The sequence below is a fragment of the Notamacropus eugenii genome, chromosome 5, assembly GCF_028372415.1.
Source record: "Notamacropus eugenii isolate mMacEug1 chromosome 5, mMacEug1.pri_v2, whole genome shotgun sequence".
In the NCBI taxonomy this organism is placed as follows: Eukaryota; Metazoa; Chordata; class Mammalia; order Diprotodontia; family Macropodidae; genus Notamacropus; species Notamacropus eugenii.
The window spans coordinates 331,028,880-331,053,868 of record NC_092876.1 but is presented as its reverse complement, the minus strand read 5'-3'; the positions used below and the strand labels follow the sequence as shown (position 1 = coordinate 331,053,868).

Below are 24,989 nucleotides of genomic sequence, written 5' to 3'. Positions count from 1 at the left end.
GTCACTTAACCATCTGCTTCAGTTTCTCCTTAAAACTACTCCAGTATTTTAGGGCAGCTAGGAAGTGCACTGGGTTTGGAATCAAGAAGACTCATCTTCAGGAAGTCAAATCTGGCCTCAACTGTGTGACCCAAGGCAAATCATTAAACCTGTGACCCCACTGCCACTAAGGGTCTTTGGTATTAGAGACAGCCAAATGACCATTCTTTTATTAATAACCTGCTGGGGTTATTAATAAAATGATTAAATTACCCACAAGGGGGAGGGGGGCTAGGTGTGGAGAAAATTCAATTAAAAAAGAAAAATTAAATAAAAATTCAGAAAGCAAAGTGATGATTAAGGGAATGGTTTATGGGCTCACTTGTATACGTAGATGGGTTTGCCTTGACAAGAAGGGACACCTCATTATGTCAGAGTTGAAAAAGATAATTTCAGAAGGAATCTGAGTATAGCTTGACCTTAGCATGTGTTATGGAAATATTATTATCTCTAAATTCACCTTTTCTCCAAAGAACAAAAGAGAATTTTCTAAATTAATGAAGCAGATTTAGTCACAGGATAATATATTTGGAACTACAGGGAAACTTAAAAGTGATTTAGTACAATTCCTTCATTTGACTAATGAAGATAATAAGGCATACAGAGTTAAAGAGACTTATCCAAGGTCACAGAGTCTTTTCTCCCTAGAGCACAAAATGCTTCTTGTATTATTAAGAAATAAATGAAAAAAAATTTCATCTCTCACTATTTTAATCTTCTATATTTTGTGTCTATTTTCTTAATGTATGTAATATGAGTACAATATCGCATGTGCTTCATTTATAAATGGGAGACATACATATTTTGGGAGTGTATGTTCAAAAACTTTGGAGACCACTGATTTATGATGTCTCACCACAGAAGAAGTGTAGATAAAAGAATACTGAGTTCTTAAGGATAATGTCTAGAGTTATGCAATTTTTAAAGCCCTCAGATTGGACTAGTGATAAATGAATGAAGCCCTTTTTTTCTCCCACTTCTAATATTTCTTAGAAGGCCTTCAACCAATGTCAGACTATTCCTTACGGTTGTCTCCCAAGAACCATGTTTAATCCAGCACTGTGATATTGAAATATCCACCCCCCTCCTTATTTATTCACCTTCTATCCATAGCCTATCATTCACCTGCATGGGCTAAATAAAGCCATAAATATTTCTTCATTCTCAAATTTTTTATAATCTTACTTTGTATCCCAAAGTTCATGATATAGTATCAATCAAGTGATAAATAAATGCTTAAAAACTGATTTATGAATACATTCAGTAAAATTTTAAGAACTCAGACACTCTAGAAAAACACTTCTTGAAATATAAATGTTAAGATTTTGGTAAAAAAGTAAGCAACCTTCCTCTGATATGGATTAGTACCATAAAAAATGCAGCTATTCAAGTAGAAGGGCAGCTAGGTGTCACAGCGAGGAAAAGAACTGGGCTTGTAATCAGGAAGACTTCTCTTTCTAAGTTCAAATCCAGCCTCACACACTTACTAGCTGTGTGTCCCTGGGGGGAGTCACTTAACCCAGTTTGCTTCATTTCTTTAACTGGAAAATGATCTCTCAAACCACTCCAGGATCTTTGCCAAAAAACCCTAAAAAGGAGTCATGAAGAGGACATGACTGAAAACAAGTAAACAAAAAATAACAAAGCAGAAGGAAAAGAAGAAAAACAAGGGACTGTTTTTAGCCTTGGTGAAGAATAATGGCATGTTTTCAATAGAAAATGCTACACCAATCCAAACTTGGGAACATTTATCTTGAAACAGGTAAAGCATTTGCTCATTTAAATTAAGTGTTCAAACAGTAAAATGGGGATTGAAGAAGCATAAATGGTTATGGGGTTAGAACTTCTCAAACTTCTGTTTCATATCACATTTGGTACATACTACTTGAGAGAAACCTTAATCATCCCATTCCTGTTCCCTCCCCACAACTGTCACAGCTATCCGATGTCAATAATTATTAAGGAAGCTCAAAAGAAAAAAAGATCAACTGTAGCATTTCAAAGGGAACAATGAATGGAATGATGTAGTACAGTGCATTGCTTTAAGCTTCATTTATTCACCTTACTGTTTCAGGTAAAATCTCCCCCTGTTAAACTATACATAGTGGGCATCTCTAGTGGAAAAATACCAGAAGCGGAGAGAGGTACACAGTCCTATCAAAGAACAAGGTTCTCCGTACTGCTATATGACAGTTTAATTTTTTTAGAATGGAAACCAGAAGGAACCTAGATCAAGGCAGTAACAGAAGCAACTGAGCTTAAGGGAAATGAAAAAAACTTTCCAAATTTTTTAAGCCTGTTTGCTATATATGAAGCAGCAACAAAGAGAGGAAACATGGCATAAAGTTCCTACAAAACCTGGAGATCAGGGCTCAAATCATATCCCTGATATATTTTAGTGCTGAAACAGGTACATCTTTTAACTTTGCAATGCTTTAGGCCAGTGATGTAAAATTCAAATAGAAATGGATCCCTATATGGGTATCTTGACTTAGAAAACCAAAAATTAACATGAGCTATGTATTATTATATTTTTATTTACTTTGTTAAATATTTCACTATTACATTTTAATCAGGTCCCAATCAATGAGGTTTACAGGAGTTTCATGCCCCTGTTGCTCTAGGTAACTCTAACATTATCTATTGCAAAGAAGGGGTCAATCTGCATTGGTAGGAGAGTTTCCTTCAAAGGAAATTCCTCTTAACAATGAAATCCTTTCTCCTCCATATGAATTATAAGCAAGGAAAGGTAGTAACCTGGAGACCACTAAGATTTAAAAAAGTAAAATAAAAGGAGAAAAAAATGAACATATAGAGTGAACTACTCTAATCACTACTAGGCAATATATACAGATTAATTCCTTTGTGGATATATTCATTCTATAAGGATTAAGGTTTTATGAAATGGAGGGAAATAATTTTATAACACAATATTTCTAGTACTTGGTTTCAGGGAGAGGAAGCAGGCTGGCAAAAGGAAGGACATCAAAATCTACCTAAATGCACCACAGTACAGAATGACATTGACTGATGTCCTAAGTTGAGCCTGGAAGGAAGAAGGAACCTGGAAAGATGGGCTACAACGAATACTTTTTCACTGTCCTACATCATTTATATTGGGGAAGCACTGACAGGATGCTGATCTGTTCCATTTCTGCCAGTGAGGATAGAATAACAATAAATAGAATTAGGATACAATGGGAGTTAGTACTTCCTTAGACTATATTCTGAATAACAAGTTGGCCTTCTGAGGTTCTTTCTAAATCTAAGATTCTTTGAATTGCGATGTAAGCTCAATCTTCCATACTTTTCTATTTAAACTGGATAAATTAGCAAGATATGTTTAATACTTGTGAAAAAACATAACCTAGATTAGAGAGCAGAAAGTAAAGAATAGGGATAAAGGGCAGAGAGAAGAATAAAAGAAAAATAAGTAAAACATAGATTTGGTAGCCAGGGAGAGGAGGAAGGACAGAAAGAAGGGAAAGCATTCTAGAAAGGGGAAAGTAGAAGACTGAGAACAAGAAAAAAGAGGTGGGAAGAAAAGATTGGTCTGAAAAGGAAAAGTCAACTAGGAAGAACACAGCATTTAAAAAGCCACATGTCTTAAGAGGTTATACCTTAAAATATTCAAGAAAACATCTGCCTCAAAACACTGGTTTCAAGCAGGTACAGTATGAAATTTTCCCATGTCAAAGGATGAGCCCCCAAAAAACTACATGAGTTTACAATGGTATTCATGGTCAAACAGCTAAATGAGTAGTCGAAAGGAGCAGTAGAATCTGTTGCCTCTATCACACCACACTGAGAGTGAAGGGTACTGATTTACAGGTACTTCTATTAATCAAATTTAAGTGTTGAAAATAATGAAATTAATGAAGCTTTTTCCTAACACAATTTTCATTTAAATGAACATTTAGAAAATAAGAGTATGGAAACTCCTTGATCATTTTACCTATGCTCTCAATGCTAGCAGTTCTACAAAGCAGACAGAAAAGAGGACCAGATAGAGGAGTATAAGAAAGCATCTGGATCTTCAGACACTATATACTATACAAGCAGAGCAACCAAGAAAAAGGGGCAGGAGGGAAAGAGTGGGTTATAAAGAGAGAGCAGCTGAGGGAGGGCAAGGGTGAAGAAAGGGAGGAAAGCAGAGAGAGTAAGGGAGTGACAGGTGGGGAGATAAAATGGGAGAGGGTGAAGAGAGAGTGAGTGAGTGTGAGAGAGAAGGAATTTAAATTTGTCTGCAAATTCCACTAGTAGAGAGGGGTCTCACAAAATGTTTTTGAGTTCTCTTTGTTCCTGTTCTTAAGTTCCACATCCAAGAAGGTTCATTTCTTTAAAGCTGGCCCTGGATGAGTATGGGAATGATATGTTATGAAAAGTTCCTGGTGAAGAAACTCCTCCTACTAGAACAGAAAGGCAAGTTCTCTGCAAGTAGTAGTGTTGGAGAACAATTTGCAGGATTAAGAGGTTAAGTGAAATGCCTACATTCACACAGTTAATATGTGTCAGTGGCAAAAGCTACATCCAGATTTTCCATTCCATGCTCCCTCTCAAGAAAGTATGTTTCCAAATAATTAGATTAGTAGGCAAGGACATTCATCGTTGTTGAGAGATCAAATAGGGTTAAAGATCACAAAGGCTAAATATTCCACAAGAATATAATTTTCAGTGTTAAGTTCTTGAAGGATGTAAGTATATTACATTGGAACATCACAATATTGAGCCTAAGTTTTATTATTCACATCCACTTGTAGGCTAACTTATTATGAACCCTGTCATGTACCTATTTCCAAAAAACTAATTCCTTAAATCTTCTGTCTGATAAATTTATGATCCATGACACCTCAACTCTAGGAATGAGAGTTAACCAGAACTGTTTCAGGCATTGAGGAGATGTTGCAAATGGAATCTAACCCCAGGAATAGCAAACAAAACAAAAATTACACCAATCCAAAATAAATTAATTAGAAATCAGGTCAACTTTAGAAATGCAGAATCTTGGACATCATTCAACTCACCAAATCTGGTTACATACTAGTAAAACATTACTCCTGACATTCTCCGACACTATTGCCAAAGTATTTGGGACAAGTAACACATACTTCATTCATTCCTCACCAGCATTAATTTTCTTGGATCATCTCATAAGTTTTCTTGGCAATGCAAGACTTGAAACAATCTGTGATATAATACTAAGATGAAGAGAATTAATGTTTGGCTCATGCTAAGCCTTTATTAAAGAATTATTTCAAGGAGAAGAGAAAGAAATAAAATACATACTGGAGGCCGGCCAGGACGGCCCCTTTTTCTTTTCCCTTTGACCTCTGTTTCTTCAAGTTCACTACCAGCATCTGAATGAGCAGTAGTTTCATTAGTTGAATCCCTAGAAAATAAAATATTAATTCAAATTATTTCTAGCCAGCAAAGTAGATAACAAATGAACACTGAATTTCATATGTCTTTTCCCCTCTGAACTACTCTTATAATGGCTTAGTGGTAATATAAACTGAACTTATTTTTAGGACCAGCATGGAAGGAAAACGAATACATTACCCTAGCCTTGGAAGAAAATTACATAAAACTCTAATCAATATGCCTAGAAAATATTTTTAAAAACAGGAAAAAGTCAATGGGGGGAACTAAAAAGAACCAAAGGACAGAAAGTCGATCGTGAAGAAAAACTAAAAAAACACTGAAATATGTTACTATAGAAAAACTGAAAAATCAGGAAGAGTCTACAGAACCATACAAAACAAAAAAGTCTATAAAATCATACAGAAAATGGGTATGGTAAACATGGACTTGTTATTAAAATCTGAGGTAACAGATGCAAAATTAAATGCAAAACAATAACTGTGCAAAGACTATGCTAGACAATGGGGATAAAATATTAAAAGTAAAACACTTCCTTTCTTCAGGTATCTTACATTCCCCTAGAAAATGCAACATTTAATAATAATAAATACACTTAATAATAAGCTAATGCAAGATAATTTGAGGATTACTATAGCACTTAAATTTGGGGAGATCAGCAAAGACTTGATGGAAAAGGTAGTATCTAAACTAAGGATTTTCAGAAGCAGGGATGAGAAGCGAAAACATTATAACCATCAGAGGCAGCGGGTTAGAATGTACAGATTGGAAGAGCTCAGAGACCACTTCAGCTAGGACACAGAAACTAAAAGAAGTAATGTAAAATTAATCCAAGGGCCATCTATTTCCTCCCATCCAAGGGATAACAATGCTACATTTAAGCTGGGGACTGGGGTAGAGTTGTCCTTGCATATTAAAAAGGAAAAGTAAATAAAGAACTTTTCCAAACTAACAAGGGCTCTGATTCCAAAGCTCGTTCTATTCAGAGATAATGGTCAATCCAACACCAGAAATTAGAGCCTGAGGCAGAGTTGTCCTTGCTGAGGAGGATAAACAACCCCCCAAATCAACTAACTGCTCCATAATCAACAAAGGCACAGACCCATAGTATACGTCCATTTGCCCAAGGGAATCAACACTTACTTCCTTCCCTACCCTATTAGTTTATAGTTGAAGAATATAGAGGCAAAATGAGGTTAAACGACTTAAGTTCACATAAGCAGTGTTTAGTAGAAGAACTGAGAATTGAATCCACATTTTCTGATTCCATATCTAACCCTCTACATTCCTATACACCAATAACAAATAATACCAGAGGGCCACTGCAGGCTACCTAAAAGGATCTGAATTCTTCATGGTACACTGAAAAGGGAACTGCACTTGGAGTCATGAGATCCAAATTCAATTCCTGCCTGTGCGACAATATCTGTGTGACCTTGAGCAAGTCATTTAGCTGTTCTAGACCTCAGTTTCTTCATTTGTAAAATGGTATTGGAACATACAATTTCTGATTTTGTCCAGTTCTAGGTCTATAATTCTATAGTCTTTTTTTAATACCTACACACACACACACACACACACACACACACACACACGAATATATGGTAATGCCTGCAAATTTGCAGTTTCTTTGACATACTGCCTCAAGTCCCCCATCTTATGTCTATTACAAGATCATTGGAACATGATAATGATCTAACTAGGCTTGCTGCTACCAGTCTATTTTCTTTTTTTTTTTAATTTTAATTTATTAATTTTTAGCTTTCAACATTCATTTCCACAAAATTTTGAGTTCCAAATTTTCTCCCCATCGCTCTCCTCCTCCTACCCCAAGACAATGGGCATTCTGATTACCCCTTCCCTTCTCTTTATCCCCATCCCCTCTATTTTCTTGGAGGACACGACAGATTTCTATACTCCATGGTCTGTATATCTTATTTCCCAGTTGCCTGCAAAAACAATTTTTAACATTTGTTTTTAAAACTTTGACTTCCAACTTTTCTCCCTTCCACTCTCCCCATCCATCTGCATTGAGAAGGCAAGCAATTTGATAATATTATACGTGTAGTTATGCAAAAGACTTCCATAAAAGTCATGTTGTGGAAGACTAGCTACATTTCCCTGCATCCTATCCTGCCCCCCATTTAGTCTATTCTTTCTTTTGACCCTATCCCTCCTCAAAAGTGTTTACTTCTAATTACGCCCTCCTCCTATTAGCCCTCCCTTCTATCATTCCCCAACCTCTGCTTATCCCCTTCTCGCATAATTTCCTGTAGAGGAAGATAAGAGTTTCACAGCAAATTGAGTATCTATGTTATTCCTTCCTTAATTCAAATGTGATGAGAGTAAGCTTCACTTTTTCCCTCTCACTGAAAGTTTTTCCTTGCCTCTTTTATGTGAGAGATAATTTGCCCCATTCTATTTTTCCCTTTCTCCTCCCAATACATTCCTCTCTCACTCCTTAGTTTTATTTTTTTTTAGACATCAACCCCTTCTGTTCAACTCACCTTGTGTCTTCTTGTCAACTATCCTAGTACTTAGAAAAGTATTAAGATTTATAAATATTATCGTTCCATGCGGGAATGCAAATAGTTCAACCTTAGTAAGTCCCTTATGATTTTTCTTTCCTGTTTACTTTTTCATGCTTCTTTTGATTCTTGTGTTTGAAAATAAAATTTTCTATTCAGCTTTGGTCTGTTCATCAAGAACCATCAAATAACCATTTCCCACCCTGAAGAATCATACTTTGCTTTGGGTAGGTGATTCTTGGTTTTAATCCTAGTTCCTTTGACTTCTGGAATATTCCAAGCCCTGTGTTTCTATAATGTAGGAGCTGCTAGATTTTGTGTTATCCTGATCATATTTCCACAAAACTTGAATTGTTTTTTTCTAGCTGCTTGCAATATTTTCTTCTTGACCTGGGAGCTCTGGAATTTGGCAACAATATTCCTAGGAGTTTTCTTTTTGAGATCGCTTTCAGGAGGTGATTGGTAGATTCTTTCAATATTTATTTTACCTTCTGGTTCTAGAGTATCAGGGCAATTTTCCTTGATAATTTCTTGAAAGATGATGTCTAGGCTCTTTTTTTGATCATGGCTTTCAGGTAGTCCCATAATTTTTAATTATCTCTCCTGGATCTATTTTCCAGGTCAGTTGTTTTTCCAATGAGATATTTCACATTGTCTGCTATTTTTTCATTCCTTTGGTTTTGTTTTGTAATTTCTTGATTTTTCATAAAGTCAGTAGTTTCCATCTGCTCCATTCTAATCTTTAAGGAATTATTTTCTTCAGTGAGTTTTTGGGTGTCCTTTTTCATCTGGCCAATTTAGCTTTTTAGGGCATTCTTCTCTTCACTGGCATTTTGGACCTCTTTTGCCAATTCAGTTAGTCTATCTTTAAACGTGTTACCATGGCTTGAGACCAATTCATATTTTTCTTGGAGGCTTTGGATGGAGGAACTTTGACTCTGCTGCTTTCTGTTTGCATGTTTTGGTCTTCCTTGTCACCAAAGTAAGATTCTATAGTCTGATTCTTTTTCTGGTTTTTGCTCATTTCCCCAGTTATTTACTTGGCTTTTGAGTTCTTTGTCAAGGCAGATCTCTGCTTCAAGTGGGGTTGTGGGGTAAACTGTCAGCTGCTTGATTCCCCCACAATGGGTGGGCCTAGAGCTCCAGAAACAGCCACTGCTTTTGCCCCTGCTGCTACTGTGGGTTCCTCTGCCCCCTTCCCCCTCTGTCGCACTGGGGCTGGGGCCAGACCATTCCACTCTCTCACATTGGTCCCACAGGCTTTTTCCACCGACCTTCCAATTTGTTCTTGGCATTTTGGGGTCTTGAAGTGTGAGACATTCAGTCTCCCTGAGGCCTACCTATTCAGGTCTCCTCTATGCTGTTGCAGTCCACGCTACACTGTGCCCTGCCTCCACTGTGGCTCAAAAGACACTTCCTGGCGACCTTTCAAGCTGTCTTGGGCTGGAAATTTTCTTTACTCCATCATTCTGTGGGTTCTGCAGCTCCAGCATGTGTTTAAAGACATTTTTTACAGGTATTTGGCTGGGCTTGGGGGCAGCACTCTAGAAAGTGCATGCTGTTATTTCACCATCTTGACTCCGCCCCTATCAGTCTATTTTCTTAAAATTCATGATGCAAACAGCTACTAAGTCAATCTTACTAAAACTTTATTGAACAAATAAGCAAGACATAGAGAAACTAAATAACGGGCCCAAAACGGCATCAAGAAAGTGGCAGAATTAGGAATTTCACCTAGATCTCATTTGTTAGTAGAGTGCTCTTTCAATACACCAACTGTCATGTCAGGTTTTCAACTTTTTGTTCCATATTTATGTTCTTCTCAAAATTATCCTCTCTAGATCTATCACCCCTGTGGGGCATTTATAGAGAGAAGGTATGACCTGTATGAGGATTCAATAAAGGAGACTAAGAAGGAGTGGTGTGATAGGTAGAAGGACAATTGTAAAGATAGCAACCCAAAAACCTAAAAGGAAAAGAGTACCAAGAAGAGAACAATTGGTAATGAGCTTCTTACAGAGTTTCAAAGGCTGCAGAGGTCAAGAAGAATGAGGACTGAGAAAAGGCACTGGATTTGGCAATTACAAGATTATTGATAATTTACTTGACAGAGTTCCAGTGGAATGAACAGGCAAGACACTGGTGTGTGTGTGTTGGGGGGGAGAGATGGGGAAAGTTATTGGTGATGGAAGAATGAAATGAGAAAATTTTTGAGGATGAGGGAGACATTGGAGTATTTGTAGGCAATAAAGATGTAGTTGGTAGACAGAGAGAGACTAAAGACAAGTGAGAGTTAGGACGCCAATTTAATGAGTTTGAGAGAAAATCTCAGCTTGATTATCTGTAAGTACTCCCTATCTCTAAACTGTCCCCTGCTAAAAGCCCTATATAGTGTTTTAAGGAGAATCTTCTTCCTATTCTATTAACACAAAATAATGATTCCCATCTTTGTTCTTTTGCTGTGAATGTCTTTCTTCTTTCACTTTAAATCTTCCCACAGAAATATAACAATCTGTATATCCTCTGAGGCCTGCTCAGACTCTTCTAGCTCAAAGTGGTTTCATAGCACTTACTGACTATAACACATCATTTGGCACTATACCATATACCAACTTGGACTTTGATATAGAATGTGTATGTGTGTGTGTGTGTGTGTGTGTGTGTGTATGTGTGTTTTCTCTCAAGTGTACTGGAAGCACATGAAGAATGGAGTCTATGTTTTGTATTTCAGATGTGCTTCCTGCAATGTCCATTGCAGAACTAAATTCAACAAAAATTTATTATGTTCATATTTTGTGTGTGTGGTCAATGATCTAACCTATTATTATACATAGTAAAAACTAATTATCGTAAATCTTTTTAAGAAGAGAAGTGACATAAAAAGATATTACAGAATTATAAAATCAGGAAGGAATCAAAAACAAAAACAGAAGGACCAACTAAACTATCCACCTACCTTGAAATGAACCTACAATAAAAATATCTTAAACGGTTACCAAATTTAAAATGTCCATTTAAAAAAGCTATACCCTACATATACTGGGTTTTTCATAATATGTCAAAAGGAAGTATAATGTGTAAATGCAGGAAGAAAGGTAATGGCTGCACATTAACCACAGTGAAATATGCATTTAAATAATAACAATAGTAAAATAAACATAGTTAATTAATTCTCATTTCAAATGTTTTTCTACCCAAATTTCCACAACTTTTTACTTAGCCAAGAAATATTACATGCAATAGCACATGTAAAAATATCCTGTGAACTCTTTTCAAACTGAGTTCTGAAATCTCTTTTCTATAGGTAGTAGAGCCTAATCATATCTAGGGTACAGGTCAACTTGATTCTTTTAAAAACTGAAATGAATGCATATTTTATCAGAAACTCAACAGGTTGGTTGAACCACATCACATTAGTGTGCTTAGTAACCATAAACAATACACAGCAAAGTTTACCCCTGGGCTCACACTTCAGCAGCTGGTGCTGAGAGATTATTACCACTACCCCTAATACTGTTCATTAATAGCTCTCTCTACTTAAACCCAAAGTGTAAAAAGTCTGAGTTATTAGTTCCATCATATTTGATGGTACAGCAAAGATTTTATTATTAAAATCATTTTATAACTTTTCCATTTTTCTTCTGATTTGTTGATCTCATTCCACTTTCATTTTTAAATGACCTTTGTTTAACTTTTATTAGTTAGGTCTCCTGCCAAGCATTCACTCTTTAAATTGTTTTTATCCTCCATTGATTGCATTTTATGAGATGATAAAGCTGATAGTCTTTTGTTAGTAATTTAGTCTCTGCAACATACTATACTAAACACAAAATGTGTCATACCACTATTAAAGTGTAAACTTCTTGAGGGCAGAAACCCTGTCCATAATAGGCACTTAATATTAAATATGTTCAATATTTTGTATGTTATACAATAAGATTTTTCTGAAAATAAGGTTTTAATCATTATCACATCTAAGGTAACCTAAACTTCATAAATTAAACGTTTGTTAGCTGTTTGCTATTTATTACCCAATCACATAAAAAGCTGCCCTTAGGCTTTGGGTAGATGACAAAAAATGACTATGTGTTTAATAAGTCTATGAATAACTGCCTCATTTAGGCATCCATTCTCATCAAATTTATCTTTAGGATAACATTTTATTGTAAAGAGAAAATAACTCCAGAGCTACGAATAGTTACTGCTATCTTTCAAGCAAAATAGAGGAGAGAAAATTTAGGTTATAGAATCTGAATACAGGGAGAATATTTAACATGTATTATGAGAATTCTGTTAAACAATTCTAATAATAAAAATAACAGACATTTACATGGCACATCAAGGTTTCTAAAGCAATTTATATGTACTGTAACAAGTCTATACAGTAGGTACTATAGGTATTATTACTGTTTAACAAACAAAAAACCTGAGTGCCAAAGAGATGAAGTGTCTTGACTTATCAAGTGTCAGAGGCAGCGTTATTTGAGGGGATGGATGGATGAACAAGTTATAACTGTGATGGAATACTCATACTGTAAGAAATGATAAAGAAGATGGTTTCAGAAAAATCTGGAAAGACTTATATGAATGCAAAATGCAAAATGAAGTAAGCACAACAAGGAGAACTTTATTGAGCACAGTAACAGCAATATTGTAAAGATGATCAACCGTGAAAGATTTATCTACTGTGATCAAAACAATGATCCATAAAAACTCCAAAAGACCAATGATAAAAAATGCTATCCACTTTCAGACAGAAGTGATGAACTTTGGGTGTAGAGTAAAGCATAATTTTTTTTAAAAATTCTTTATCTTTATTGTTTTGTTTGAGTTTTCTTTTGCAATATGGCTGATATGGAAATATGCTTTGCATGACCTGACATGTAAAACTGAAATCAAATTGTTTCCCTTCTGAAGGAATGATGAGAGATTTTGAAATGCAAAATTTTAAGACTGCTAAAAAATTTTTTTCTATGTAATTGGGAAATATTTAATGAAATAAATAAAAATGTGTTAGAAGCAGGATTTAAGTGCTAGAGGCAGGTCTTCATTACTAAGAAGTCCAGTACTATAATCCTTTATTTCATGGTCAATTTTATTCAATAAAAATATTCTCTCAAAAAGTAGGCAATGATTTCCTTTAACATTTATTTCACTGAACCATGCCAAGGGCAGTCAAACTGTGCATACCCTTTTATTCAGGAATAGCACTACTTGGTCCATATCCCAAAGAGATCATAAAAAAGGGAAAAGGACTTACATGTACAAAAAATATTTGTAGCAAGTCTTTTTATGGTGGGAAAAAATTGGAATTTGAGGGGATGCTCCTCAATTGGGGAATGGTGGAACAAACTGCAGTAAAGGAATACAGTGGAATACTATTGTGCTATAAGAAATAAAAAGCAGGTAGTTTTCAGAAAAACCTGGAAAGGCTTATATGAACTGATACAAAGTGAAATGAGCAGAAACAGAAGAATATTGTACATAGTTACAGCAACAATGTGTGATGATCAACGATAAATGACTTAGCTCTTCTCAGCAATGCAATGATTCAAGACAATACAAAGGACTCATGATGGAAAACGCTATCTACATTCAGAGGAAGAACTGATGAACTCTGAAAGCAGATCAAACCATGCTATTTTCAATTTCTTTATTTTTTTCATGTTTTTTTTCCCTTTTGATCTATTTCTTCTTTTATGACTGACTATTATGGAAATATTTTACATTTACATGACTGAAGATAAATAACCTGTATCAAACTACTTACTGCTTATTGTTTTAGCAAGAGGGGAGGGAGAAAAATCTGAACTCGAAATTTTGTAAAAATAAATGCTAAAAATTGTTTTATATATAAAACTGGAAAAAAATAAGATACTATGAGAAAAATAAGTACGGAAACTATAATACTTACTGTAACACTGGCAACTCTGACGTAATCATTGTTGGAGCAGTTTTCTAATGGGACAACCGAGTTCTGAGAAAAATGCAGCTTCTTCAATTATTATTTTTTTTTATGAAATTAATCTCAAAGGTAAATCTGTTTTAAAAAAGACATAGGAACAACATATTACAACAAAAAACACTGAGGCAATGAAATATTTCTGATAAGATTTTAAATCTTTGGTATAAAGCAAAAAGTTCAAATGTTAGTTTGGGTTCCTTCCCACCATCATTCAAGCCAACAAAATTTCCTCCATTTTTAAAAGGCCTGTTTTCCCATTTGTTTTACAATTGGCCTATCAGAACTCTCAGACTGAATGTTAAAATTCACATTTTCAAATTATCTTATTTGTATTAATCACAAAATATGAACTTACAAGCTCTGTCTCAATGTATTTTTGAACATAATAAAATGTAATGACCTCATTTATGTTACCAGTCATTTTCGGTTGAAACATATCTTGTCAATGTTCAGTAACATACCTGCCCCAAAAGATTCACCCGTAGTCCAGCTACATAGCAAATAAAGGGAGACATACGATAGTCCACCCTTTTAGCCACATGCTGGCTTATAAGTCCTCCCCTCTGCCTTCTAAATTTAATCATCTGCTATGCAAGACTTCCCAAAGTTAATTCAACAATCCAAGGCATCACAATAGTCAAAATATATCTTCCAAAGTGAAAAAAGTACCTTGAACATTTCTTGATGGTTTAGGCTTTATATCAGTTATTTCTCATCCATTCCCAAAATGAACCCTTCCCCTTTGTGACAAAGAAAAAAATTAAAGTAAAACAAACACAGAAACCTTATTTGATGATGCATACAATATTCAAGTCATTCTTATACCTCTATGAGGGAAGAGGCATACTTCCTCATCTCTTCTTGAGGAGTCTCACTAATTGTCCCCCTTTCTAAAGAATTCAGTCATACAGTAATATACATGCTTATACCAAATTTTTTTCACCTACTTCCTAAATGGTGCCCACTTTGTTTCTAGTCTCTGGTAACCACAAAGAATGCAATTATGATTATTTTTATATTATACCTTTGATTCTGTCTCTCATTTCCCTGATGTGTGTGTGTGTTTGTGTATTCCAGTGATGACATTATTGGGTCAATGGGTACGTATAATTCAGTTATTTTTGTTTCATGGTTCCAAATAAAAGTCTAGAACAGGTGAAAGAGGACTTCATAGAAAGCATCCCAACCAACACATTAATTCGCTATAGCATAAGCTATGACACAGCTATTAAATGATAGAATGATGTATTGGAAACAGTACTGTTGTTCCACTGTTTTGGTCATGTCCCCAACATGAAAAATAAGGGTGTTGACCCAAGGGTAGTCTAGTGGAAAAGTGTGGTAGGCAATTGGAAATGTGGGTTTGGAATCTCAGTAATATGTTTGAGCTAGTTAATAGTTGAAATCTTAGAAGTTAAAAGTTTGGAAATATGAAGAGTGATAGAAATGTAAGAAAAGAGAACTGAAGAATTTAGCTTTGAAAAATGCAGTAGGGTCGGGTCAGCCAAAGGAAGAATAGCATGTGATATGTAATTATTTTCAGAATAGGATCCTAGGTTCTTATTCTCAGTGTCTCTAGTGCACTTTCTGGGCAGCTGGCAGCATAGTAGATTGAGTACCTGGCCTGGAGGCAGGAAGACTTATCTTCCTGAATTCAGACTGACCTCAGGCACTTAGTAGCTGTGTGACCCTGGTCAAGTTACTTAATCTCATTTGTCTCAGTTTCCTCATCTGTCAAATGAGCTGGAGAAGGAAATGGCAAACCACTCTGGTATCTTTGCCAAGAAAATTCCAAATGTTGGGGACATGACCAAAACAATGGAACAACAGTACTGTTTCCAATACATCATTCTATCATTTAATAGCTGTGTCATAGCTTATGCTATAGCTAATCAATGTGTTGGTTGGGATGCTTTATATGAAGTCCTCTTTCACCTGTTCTAGACTTTTATTTGGAATCATGAAACAAAAATAACTGAATTATACGTACCCATTGACCCAATAATGTCATCACTGGAATACACAAACACACACACACACATCAGGGAAATGAGAGACAGAATCAAAGGTATAATATAAAAATAATCATAATTGCATTCTTTGTGGTTACCAGAGACTAGAAACAAAGTGGGCACCATTTAGGAAGAGGGTGAAAAAAATTTGGTATAAGCATGTATATTACTGTATGATCGAATTCTTTAGAAAGGGGGAAAATTAGTGAAACTCCTGAAGAAGAGATGAGGAAGTATGCCTCTTCCCTCACAGAGGTATAGGAATGACTTGATTGATTTACAAAATTGATTCACAATTGATTTACAAAAATCTGTTCTTTCTCCTCTCAGACCTCCTTATTTGTGCCCCTATTTACCCATTTATTCAAGGTAAAAATCTTTGTCACCTTTAAGTCCTAGTCTCCACCCCTGCCAAAGAACTACAGTTAACCAATTACTATATCAACTCATTTCTAATTCCACAGTCAACAATGGAGTCCAGTTGGCAATAACTTCTTACCCAGACTTTTCCAGTAATTTCTTATTCAGTTTCCCTTACTCAAATCTCTTTCTCATGCAATTTATCCTTTCAGTCACTACCAGTTTATTTTTCCATATACACAAATCTGATAATGCCCCTCTAAAGCACAAATACACTCAATAAATCATTGATGAATAAACTCAAAATCTTTAGCCCATCATTCAAGGCCTCACCCAATTTGACACCAGTCCTAGTCCCTTTTCAAACTACTTCCCTGAACATACTTTATGACACAAGGATATTAAGTTCCTTGCTATTTCATCACACACATCATTCCAGGATTTGTCAATGGCTATCTTCAAAGCCTCGAATTCTCTCTCTACTCATCTCCACTTCTTAGTTTCCTTAGTTTCTGTCAAGTTTCAGCTTAATTCTGACATTCTGCAATGAGACTTTTCTACTTCCTAACAGCAAGAGACAGAAAAAGAAATTCCATTTAAAGCTACAGTAGACACTATAAAATATCTGGGAGTGCACCGGCCAAAGCAAACTCAGGGACCGTATGAACAACATTACAAAACACTTTTCACAATGTATTTAATAAGAATGTATGTGTAGAACCTATATAAAATTACAAGCCGTCTTGGGAAGGGAGGGGGGAAGTAGGGGGAGACAGGTGGAAAAATCTAAGATGTATGGAAGTGATTATAGAAAACTGAAAAGAAATAATTTTTAAAAAAAAGACTTTCCTATTCCTCCTAAATGTTAATGCCCTCTCTCTAAAATTATCTCCAATTTACCCTGTATATAACTTGCTTCTGCATAGCTAACTCCTTCCCCCTCCCCTCCTGCCCCAATTAGATTTTATGCTCTTTGAAAGGATTGTTTTTGCCCTTTTTGGTAACCTTTAGTACTTAGCACAGTTATCTGGCACATAGGAAATATCTTGCACTTGACTTTCTTTTGAGGGAGGGAGGGCTGTGGAAGGTCACCAGCTTCACTTGTCCTTCACAGCCATCTGAATTCAGTGACCAGATATTCATCAGGATGACTTGGAGATGACCCAGAATGCAATAGGAGACCGTGGCCCCTTTAGGCCAAGGTCTATTCCGGAACTCACTTAGGGTGAGGTGATGCCCATTCAGTGAACAGGCCTCTTTAACCAGTAGCCAGGGGATGGCCCCTTTAGTGAGGCATAGAATAAAGGACATCAGGCTGGGAGGGAAACAGCAACAGTTACTATTGAAATTAAATATCCGATGTTTACTGGTTTGACTTGACTCACCTTCATATGGAGGGGCAATATGATGCAAAGGAAAGAACAAGGAATTTAGAGGCCAAGGTCTTGAATTTAAATTCTGGCTATCTTTCTTTACCCACAGAACTTTAGTTTTCTCCTCTATAAACAAAGGGATTTAGGCCTTTAGCCTTAGATATAGCTCTTTCCAGCTCAAAAAGCTTTCCCTCTCTGCTCAGATAGAAATAAATCTCTTCCCCCTCTAAAAATCCATTATCACTTTCTTACAGTACTTAATTTTATGTTAAGTGTCTTAAAGGTAATAACCTGGTAATATCCATTCCTGTATTATTCTCAACAGCCAATACAGAACTTTGAAAAACAAGGCAAACCCATTCCAGCACAAAATCCAAGTTTTTGTCTGTTGAATAACTTCAAACTCCTGGGTTAGTTTTCAAAGTCCTTTATAATCGGGCAACATATTAGCACTCAAGCTTTATTTATTTCATATTACCTCCTCCATACGACAGTAAAATGAATTTATACAATGCTACTACTAAACACATACACTTTCCTGCATCAAATGTTTTCATCATTGTTCCTGACCTCTAAATTACACTTGGTTCCCTAAAACTCCCCATCCTGCAATTTAATTCCCACCTATCTCTGAAACCAAAATTAAATGTTATCATTTTCATGAATCTCTCCCCAAACCACAGAACCAGCAATTTACCTTTCCTTCCTTAAACCTTGCCTAACACTGGCTATACCATATGCTATTTTTCTAGTTCTGCTTTCTTTGCTTTGTATCATTTAATTTTATTTTTTCACATCTCTTTATATTCCTAAATTCGATCATTTTAATGACACAAAACAATTCCACTGTATTGTAACAATTTATTAAGCTGTGGCCCAACTGCTGGAGGAAAAAAGTTTTTAAAAATCACCATTATTACAAGGCAGCTGGAAATCTTTTCTCTTTTTTGAAAAAAAATAAGACTTTTTATTCTTCTTTAATTAAATCTTGGGAATCATCCACGATAGGGCATCCCTCATTCCTCAAGGAGATTTAATTAAGCAGAAGTACCCTACAAAATATTGCCAATCACAGAAGAAGTAGCAAGAAATCAGCAAGAAGGTCATGAACATGTTTCAAGCACCAGAGACAAAGATCCACTCCATGAAGACATGAAAACATGAAAAAGGCTTATGATCTGTTACAGTGGAAGAAGTAGCCACCTTAAGGGTATCAAAGATTTATTCAAGTATTAAAACATATTCTCAAGAGTGAAAAAATCAAAAGGTTTGATCAGTATTATATATTGCCAGAAATGTCACATTAATTTTACAATTTAATCAATAATAGTGTACTTGTACACCAAAATTCCCCAAAACAGAGTCTTTGCCTTTTTAGTTATTTTAATCAATTGAATAGCATGAAGTGATTATCTCAGTTGTTCTAGTTAATATTTATTAGGGATGGAACAATTTAAAGATAATTATTTGAAATCTGGGTTTCCTCCTCTATAAACAGTCTATCCAGTTCCTTTTGACAAGTCATTCATTTCTATTTGGCACTACTGTTAAAAATTTATCCAATACCTTTTAGATTCTAGAGAACAGATTACATTTATGATTCTTTTCTCTTTCTGATACTTTTTATTTTTGCAAGTTTTTATGAGCTTTAGCATTAAAAATTCTCTCAAATCTTTTGGACCAAATCATTTTGTGAGAAATAATCATCATACCAAAAACTCCACATGGCTGTCAGTGAATTAAATATTTTATTTATCATTCTCTTGACAGAGACTGCAAGAACATGGGTCACGTGACCTATAAGGAGACAAACCTTTTCAGAAAATTACAAAGCCTTTAATGTCTTATCCTGATTTGCATTTCCTTCCCCTGTTCTCCCTTGGCAGGATAAAGCTTCCGGAACTACCTATTCCATGTTCTCCTAAATATGTACCCTATCCCTTGTCCTGCATCACAGGTGCATTTAAATTAGCTAGCTCCACCCTAGGGCTGTGTGGATTAATATTAAACAGCTAATTAAGCTTGGGTACAATCTTCTGACCTTTTACTTGATCAGAAGCCTGGTTCTGCTAGGTCACAGCTCTGGTTGGAACCAGTTAATTCTAATTTACCTGCTGTTATCTTTCCTGCAAAGCTGGGAGTGTTGCGTGGATGTCACTCTTTTGGAAAGAGAACTCCTTTCATTTCTCATAATTGATTCATAAATATTTATCTTCTGCCAAAGCTGAGACAAATCTATTTCTTCTAATTTTTTTTAATCATCCAGTTACAATTTTCTATAGTCTATTTACGTACAGATCTAATCTCCTGCTTTTCAAAAAGAAGTATAATTTTTTATAGATTAATCACTACTTTTAAAACACTAGTCTTGGATTTATATTAAAAAAATAAACATTTATCAAGAACTGGAAGTGAAATAACAAAAATAATAAAGCACCTGTCACTAAAGGAGACTAGATTCAATCAAATGTGATTACTTCCTTGTTCTGTTTTCCTTTCATTAATTGCTATTGTTTTCCTAATTTCATTAAATGGAATTTAAATCTTTGGTTAAATTTTAATTTCACTAATTTTTTTAACTAAATTGAATTTCAATTAAAATAAATTTCATTCAGCCGGTGTGCTTTTTCTCTTTTGTAAATGAGTAGAATTAAAGCATTATAAATTTCCTTCAGAGAAATGCTTAAATAGCATCCCATAGTATTTTTAAAATGGTTTTGTTTTCTCTTTGATAACCACATGATTTTTATCATTTATTCAATAATCATTGCTAAATAAGTGGATTTTAAGTTTCGAAGTAAATCTTTAAGCAAATTCCACTGTTCATTTTTCTCTTATTTTTACACTTCAGTTTTGAAATCAGTTTGATTTTCCATTCATGTTTTTGAATGTTTTGTTATTTATGTTGCTATGAATATATTTTCTCATTTTACTATAACTATTAATATATAAAGCCAATTAAAATTTGATTGAATGTAAAAAGTATTTACTTATTAAGCAGAAATTGTACTAGACACTGGGGTTACAAAAACAAAAACAGTATATCTGCTCTCAAGGAGTTTATATCCTACTGGGAAAATGAATCATGTACATGCATAATGTTACTATTATTGCAATACCCATTTTATAGATTAAGAAGTTGAGGTCTAGGAAGGTAAACAGACTTGTCCACTGTCATACTACTAGTGTTTGAGGCAGTATTCAAAACCAAGTCTTCTATACATTAAATCTAAAACTCTGCTATGCTACTACAAAGAAAAGTAAAAGCACTGTTAGCAAAAATAAATTCATTTTATAAAAGTTATGTCTTTAAGAAGCAAAAAGCAACAAGTTAGAAAAAATAAGACATTCAGAAGAGCAGAAATGTTAATAACTTGAGCTTTTATTTTAAAGTAAAACCTACAGACAGTATAATAAAAAGAATTAGGTGGGCGCTAGAACTGATTTGATATCAATTTATACAAGTAACTTCCCTTCTTTATGACTTAATTTCTCCATTTATCAAATAACCAAATACCAGTTAATTCTTCTTACTTACAGAGTTGCTGTATCTTACAAGATAATAGTTATGAAAGCACTTAAGTATAAAGCACTATACATATACATTCAAAGATGTATTCTCTTAAAAAGGGTGAAGTAGGATAAAGTTTGGTTAAAAAGGCGTTGCAATACCTGGCTTCTAAACTAGTTTTGTCTGCTAACTTATCAGTTATATGAACTTAGCCTAGATCATAAATGATCCATATTTACTCAGTTCCAAACAATACAGCATGATGCTCTGGTCTACTGAAGCTTTTCCAACTTAGCAAAATTTCTCAGAATTTGTGCACTGTTGGCACAACCTTTGAAAACACTTTATGCTTTATGCCATAAAGAAATATCAAAGTAAGGTGGGCAAAACAATTTATATCCTAACTTCATGTGGTCAATATGAAAAGTGAACTACTAATCAATCAATTTCTAGAAAGGTGTAATAGAAGCAATATTATTCATCAAATTCACTGTCAATGGGGCTGGGCAAGCCTGAGACCCTGCCCAATGAAGGTTAGTTTAGGTTTCTTGTTAAAATGTAGAAGACTGTCCTCAAAATTTGATTGGCTCCACGAATAAGCCTGGATATTAACAAGGGCTAAGAGTGGAAAGAAGACTGATCAGAGACTGGCTTTCAAACTGGGTGGATGTCCTAAGGAATATCTTCCCCCAAGTCACCACAAACTGCAAAGTTGAATAGACCTTGCTTCCATATGGGGTGGAAGGGCCATGTGTAAGTGATCTAAATGCTGAATCCTTATGAGGTTTGTTCAGCTGGGACTGTTCAGTTACTTTTGTTAACTGTTGAATGACAACCTCCACACATAAAATTCCAGGTCTATTCTAAAATAGGCCAAAGCAGAAATTTACCAATCCAATACTCATTTATGACATTGGGCAAATCACATAAAATTCTCTGGGTCTTTAATTTTTCATAAAAAAATTTAAGGGTTGTGTAACATGATCATTTTAGTTCCCTGTGGTTCTAATATTTTTAAGAAAATCATACAAATCTATATTTTGCAGGAGTTAAATGAAACATGAAGAGTTTAAGTGATTTGCTCATGGATATACAGAACACTGTTGTCAACAGCAGGAACTTATGATGAACCATTAACTTCTCTCTGCTTTTTTCAGCAGGCTTACAGAAGATTCTAAGTATGAAATGAGACATATGTTGTCACACATGGCCAAAGAATGGGTCTGTTTTGCTTAAATTTTTCTTATGAGGGAGGATATTATTGAGGGTGTGAAGAGTCACATGGAAGTGACAGTATTTGTTTATTTGACACTCGGGAAAATTATGCATGTAGAATTCATCCCACAAGGCCAACACATTAGGCTAATGTAAAAATTCTGACTCTTTTTCTTTAGAAAAACTGAGTTATGAACAATGAGTAAATTAAATCCCACAGACTGCCTTTTAAAAAGCAGGGTGATCTACCTGCATCATTTAATTTAATACCCAAGCATTGCTCTGAAAAACTATTTCCATTAAATCAAAGTCAACCTAAAAGGACTGTAGCAACACCACTTGTAGAGAAGATAATCTATTCTGTGGGTATCAGAAAAAAATGACAGGTTTTAAAAGAGTGGATTTCCAAGAGTGGGAATAGTAGTATGATGGGTAGTAATATCATTGGGTTAAGGGTATAATAACCCTGCCCCTTGCCGCAAACCCGCCCACCCAACCTGTCTAGTTTAAATGAAAGATACATTTGAAAGCACATGCCTATTCTAACATCTGGCTCAAAGTTTTAATTATACCTTGAATACATAACAGCATTGTGTCTTTCTATAGACTGAAAGGCAATGAAAAAGGTTACGCAACAAGAGGGCTGGTGATAATGACAAAAAAGGAAGAAAAGATGGCCACTGGAATAATTTAGAACAAAAAAGGAAGTTCAAAGGAAGATAAAGAAGATAACTTTAAAACTAAACGTACATATTTTTAAAAATTTATGTAATACAGATTCATGCTTTTTATACAATCCTCTTTTCTATTCTCAACATATGAAAATGTTCATGTTCATTGTTGTGTTAAGAATAACAAAAACAGGAGGGGTGAAGCCAAGAAAGTGGAGTACAAAGATGCACATACAATAGCTCTTCCCCCACAGCCCATAAAATATCTGTAAAGAAAGACTCTCAACAAATTCTAGAGCAGCAGATGCCACAGAGCAACGGAGCGGAGATTTCCAGTCCAGGGTGACCTGAAAGGTCAACAGGAAAGGTCTGTGGCACTAGACACAGAGTGGAGCCCAGACCAGCTATGGCCAAGAGGCAGGCTCCAGGACAAACACCTGAGCAGGCCCTGGGGGCAGAATCCCCAGAGGCAGTAGCAGCAGTTTGCAGATCCGTCAACCCACAGGCCCCAAAGGTCAGTGAGAAGGGTTTTTTCAGCTGACTAAGAGTGGAACAGGGGTCTTTCCATAACTCCAGCCTCAGGACACTGCGGTAGAGGCAGCATCCAGCAGCAGCATGTCTCACAGCAGCCAGCTGCCTGTATCCATTGTTGGATAGTAAAACCCATGGGGCACTGAGCAGCTGATCCTCACCTCGGCCCTGTGTGGAGGCCCTGACCCCACCTAATGCTCCTGGGGAAATTGAGTAGCTTATCTGAATCTCAGCCCCCAGTGCTGGCTTGGTAGGACTGGAGGCCAGGTGGTTGTGGAGAGGAAACTCACAGATTCTGTGCACAAAAGTTTCTGGTTGCTCCCAGACCAGTGTACACATTGACTATGCCACCTTGGACGAACTGAGATCTTACAGATCCCCAGAGTATACCCTACTCTTGACAAAGGACCCAAAAGTCAAGTAACTGTTTGGGAAAATGCCCAAAACAGGGGGAAAAAAAATAAGATTACAGAAGGTTACTTTCTTGGTGAACAGATATCTTCTCCCATCCTTTCAGATGAGGAAGAACAATGCTTAACATCAAGGAAAGACATAAAAGTCAAGGCTTTTGTACCCCAAACATCCAAAATAAATATTCAATGGCCCAGGCCATGGAAGAGCTCAAAAAAGAATTTTGAAAATCAAGTAAGAAAGTGGAGGAAAAATTGAGAAGAGAAATGACAGAGATGCAGGAAAACCATGAAAAGCAGGTCAACAATTTTGTAATTCAATTGGCAAAACAGGTTCAAAAAGTCAACGAGGAGAAGAATGCTTTAAAAAGCAGAATTAGCCAAATGGAAACGGAGGTCCAAAAGCTCACTGAAGAAAACAGTTCTTTAAAAATTAGAATAGAACAGATGGAGGCTAATGACTTTATGAGGAACCAAGAAATCACAAAACAAAACCAAAAGAATGAAAAAATGGGAGATAATGTGAAATATCTCAATGGAAAAACATATGACCTGGAGAACAGATCCAGGAGAAACAATTTAAAAATTATGGGACTACCTGAAAGCCATGACCAAAAAAAGAGCCTAGGCATCATCTTTCATGAAATTATTAAGGAAAACTACCCTGATATTCTAGAACCTGAGGGCAAAATAAATATTGAAAGAATCTACCAATCACCTCCTCAAAGAGATCCAAAAAGCAAAACTCCTAGGAGTATTATAGCCAAATTCCAGAGTTCCCAGGTCAAGGAGAAAATATTGCAAGCAGCTAGAAAGAAACAATTCAAGTATTGTGGAAATACAATCAGGATAACACAAGATCTAGCAGCTTCTACATTAAGAGATTGAAGGGCATGGAATAAGATATTCCAGAAGTCAAAGGAATCGGGACTAAAACTAAGAATCATCAGCTCAGCAAAACTGAGTATAATACTTCAGGGGAAAAAATGGTCTTT

At 35.5% G+C, this 24,989-nt stretch overlaps 1 protein-coding gene across 2 annotated transcripts in view; it reads right to left on the bottom strand.

Moving 5' to 3' along the window:
• STAG1 (STAG1 cohesin complex component) overlaps positions 1–24,989 on the bottom strand; it is a 377,001-nt gene that overhangs the window by 236,160 nt on the left and 115,852 nt on the right. For both annotated transcript variants that reach the window (XM_072613576.1, XM_072613574.1), the window contains exons 2-3: positions 13,861–13,986; positions 5,326–5,428 (exon numbers count right to left, since the gene is read on the bottom strand). In XM_072613576.1, the coding sequence (XP_072469677.1) occupies positions 5,326–5,428; positions 13,861–13,889 (132 nt within the window). In that variant the 5' untranslated portion in view covers positions 13,890–13,986. The remainder of the gene's footprint in view (positions 1–5,325; positions 5,429–13,860; positions 13,987–24,989) is intronic.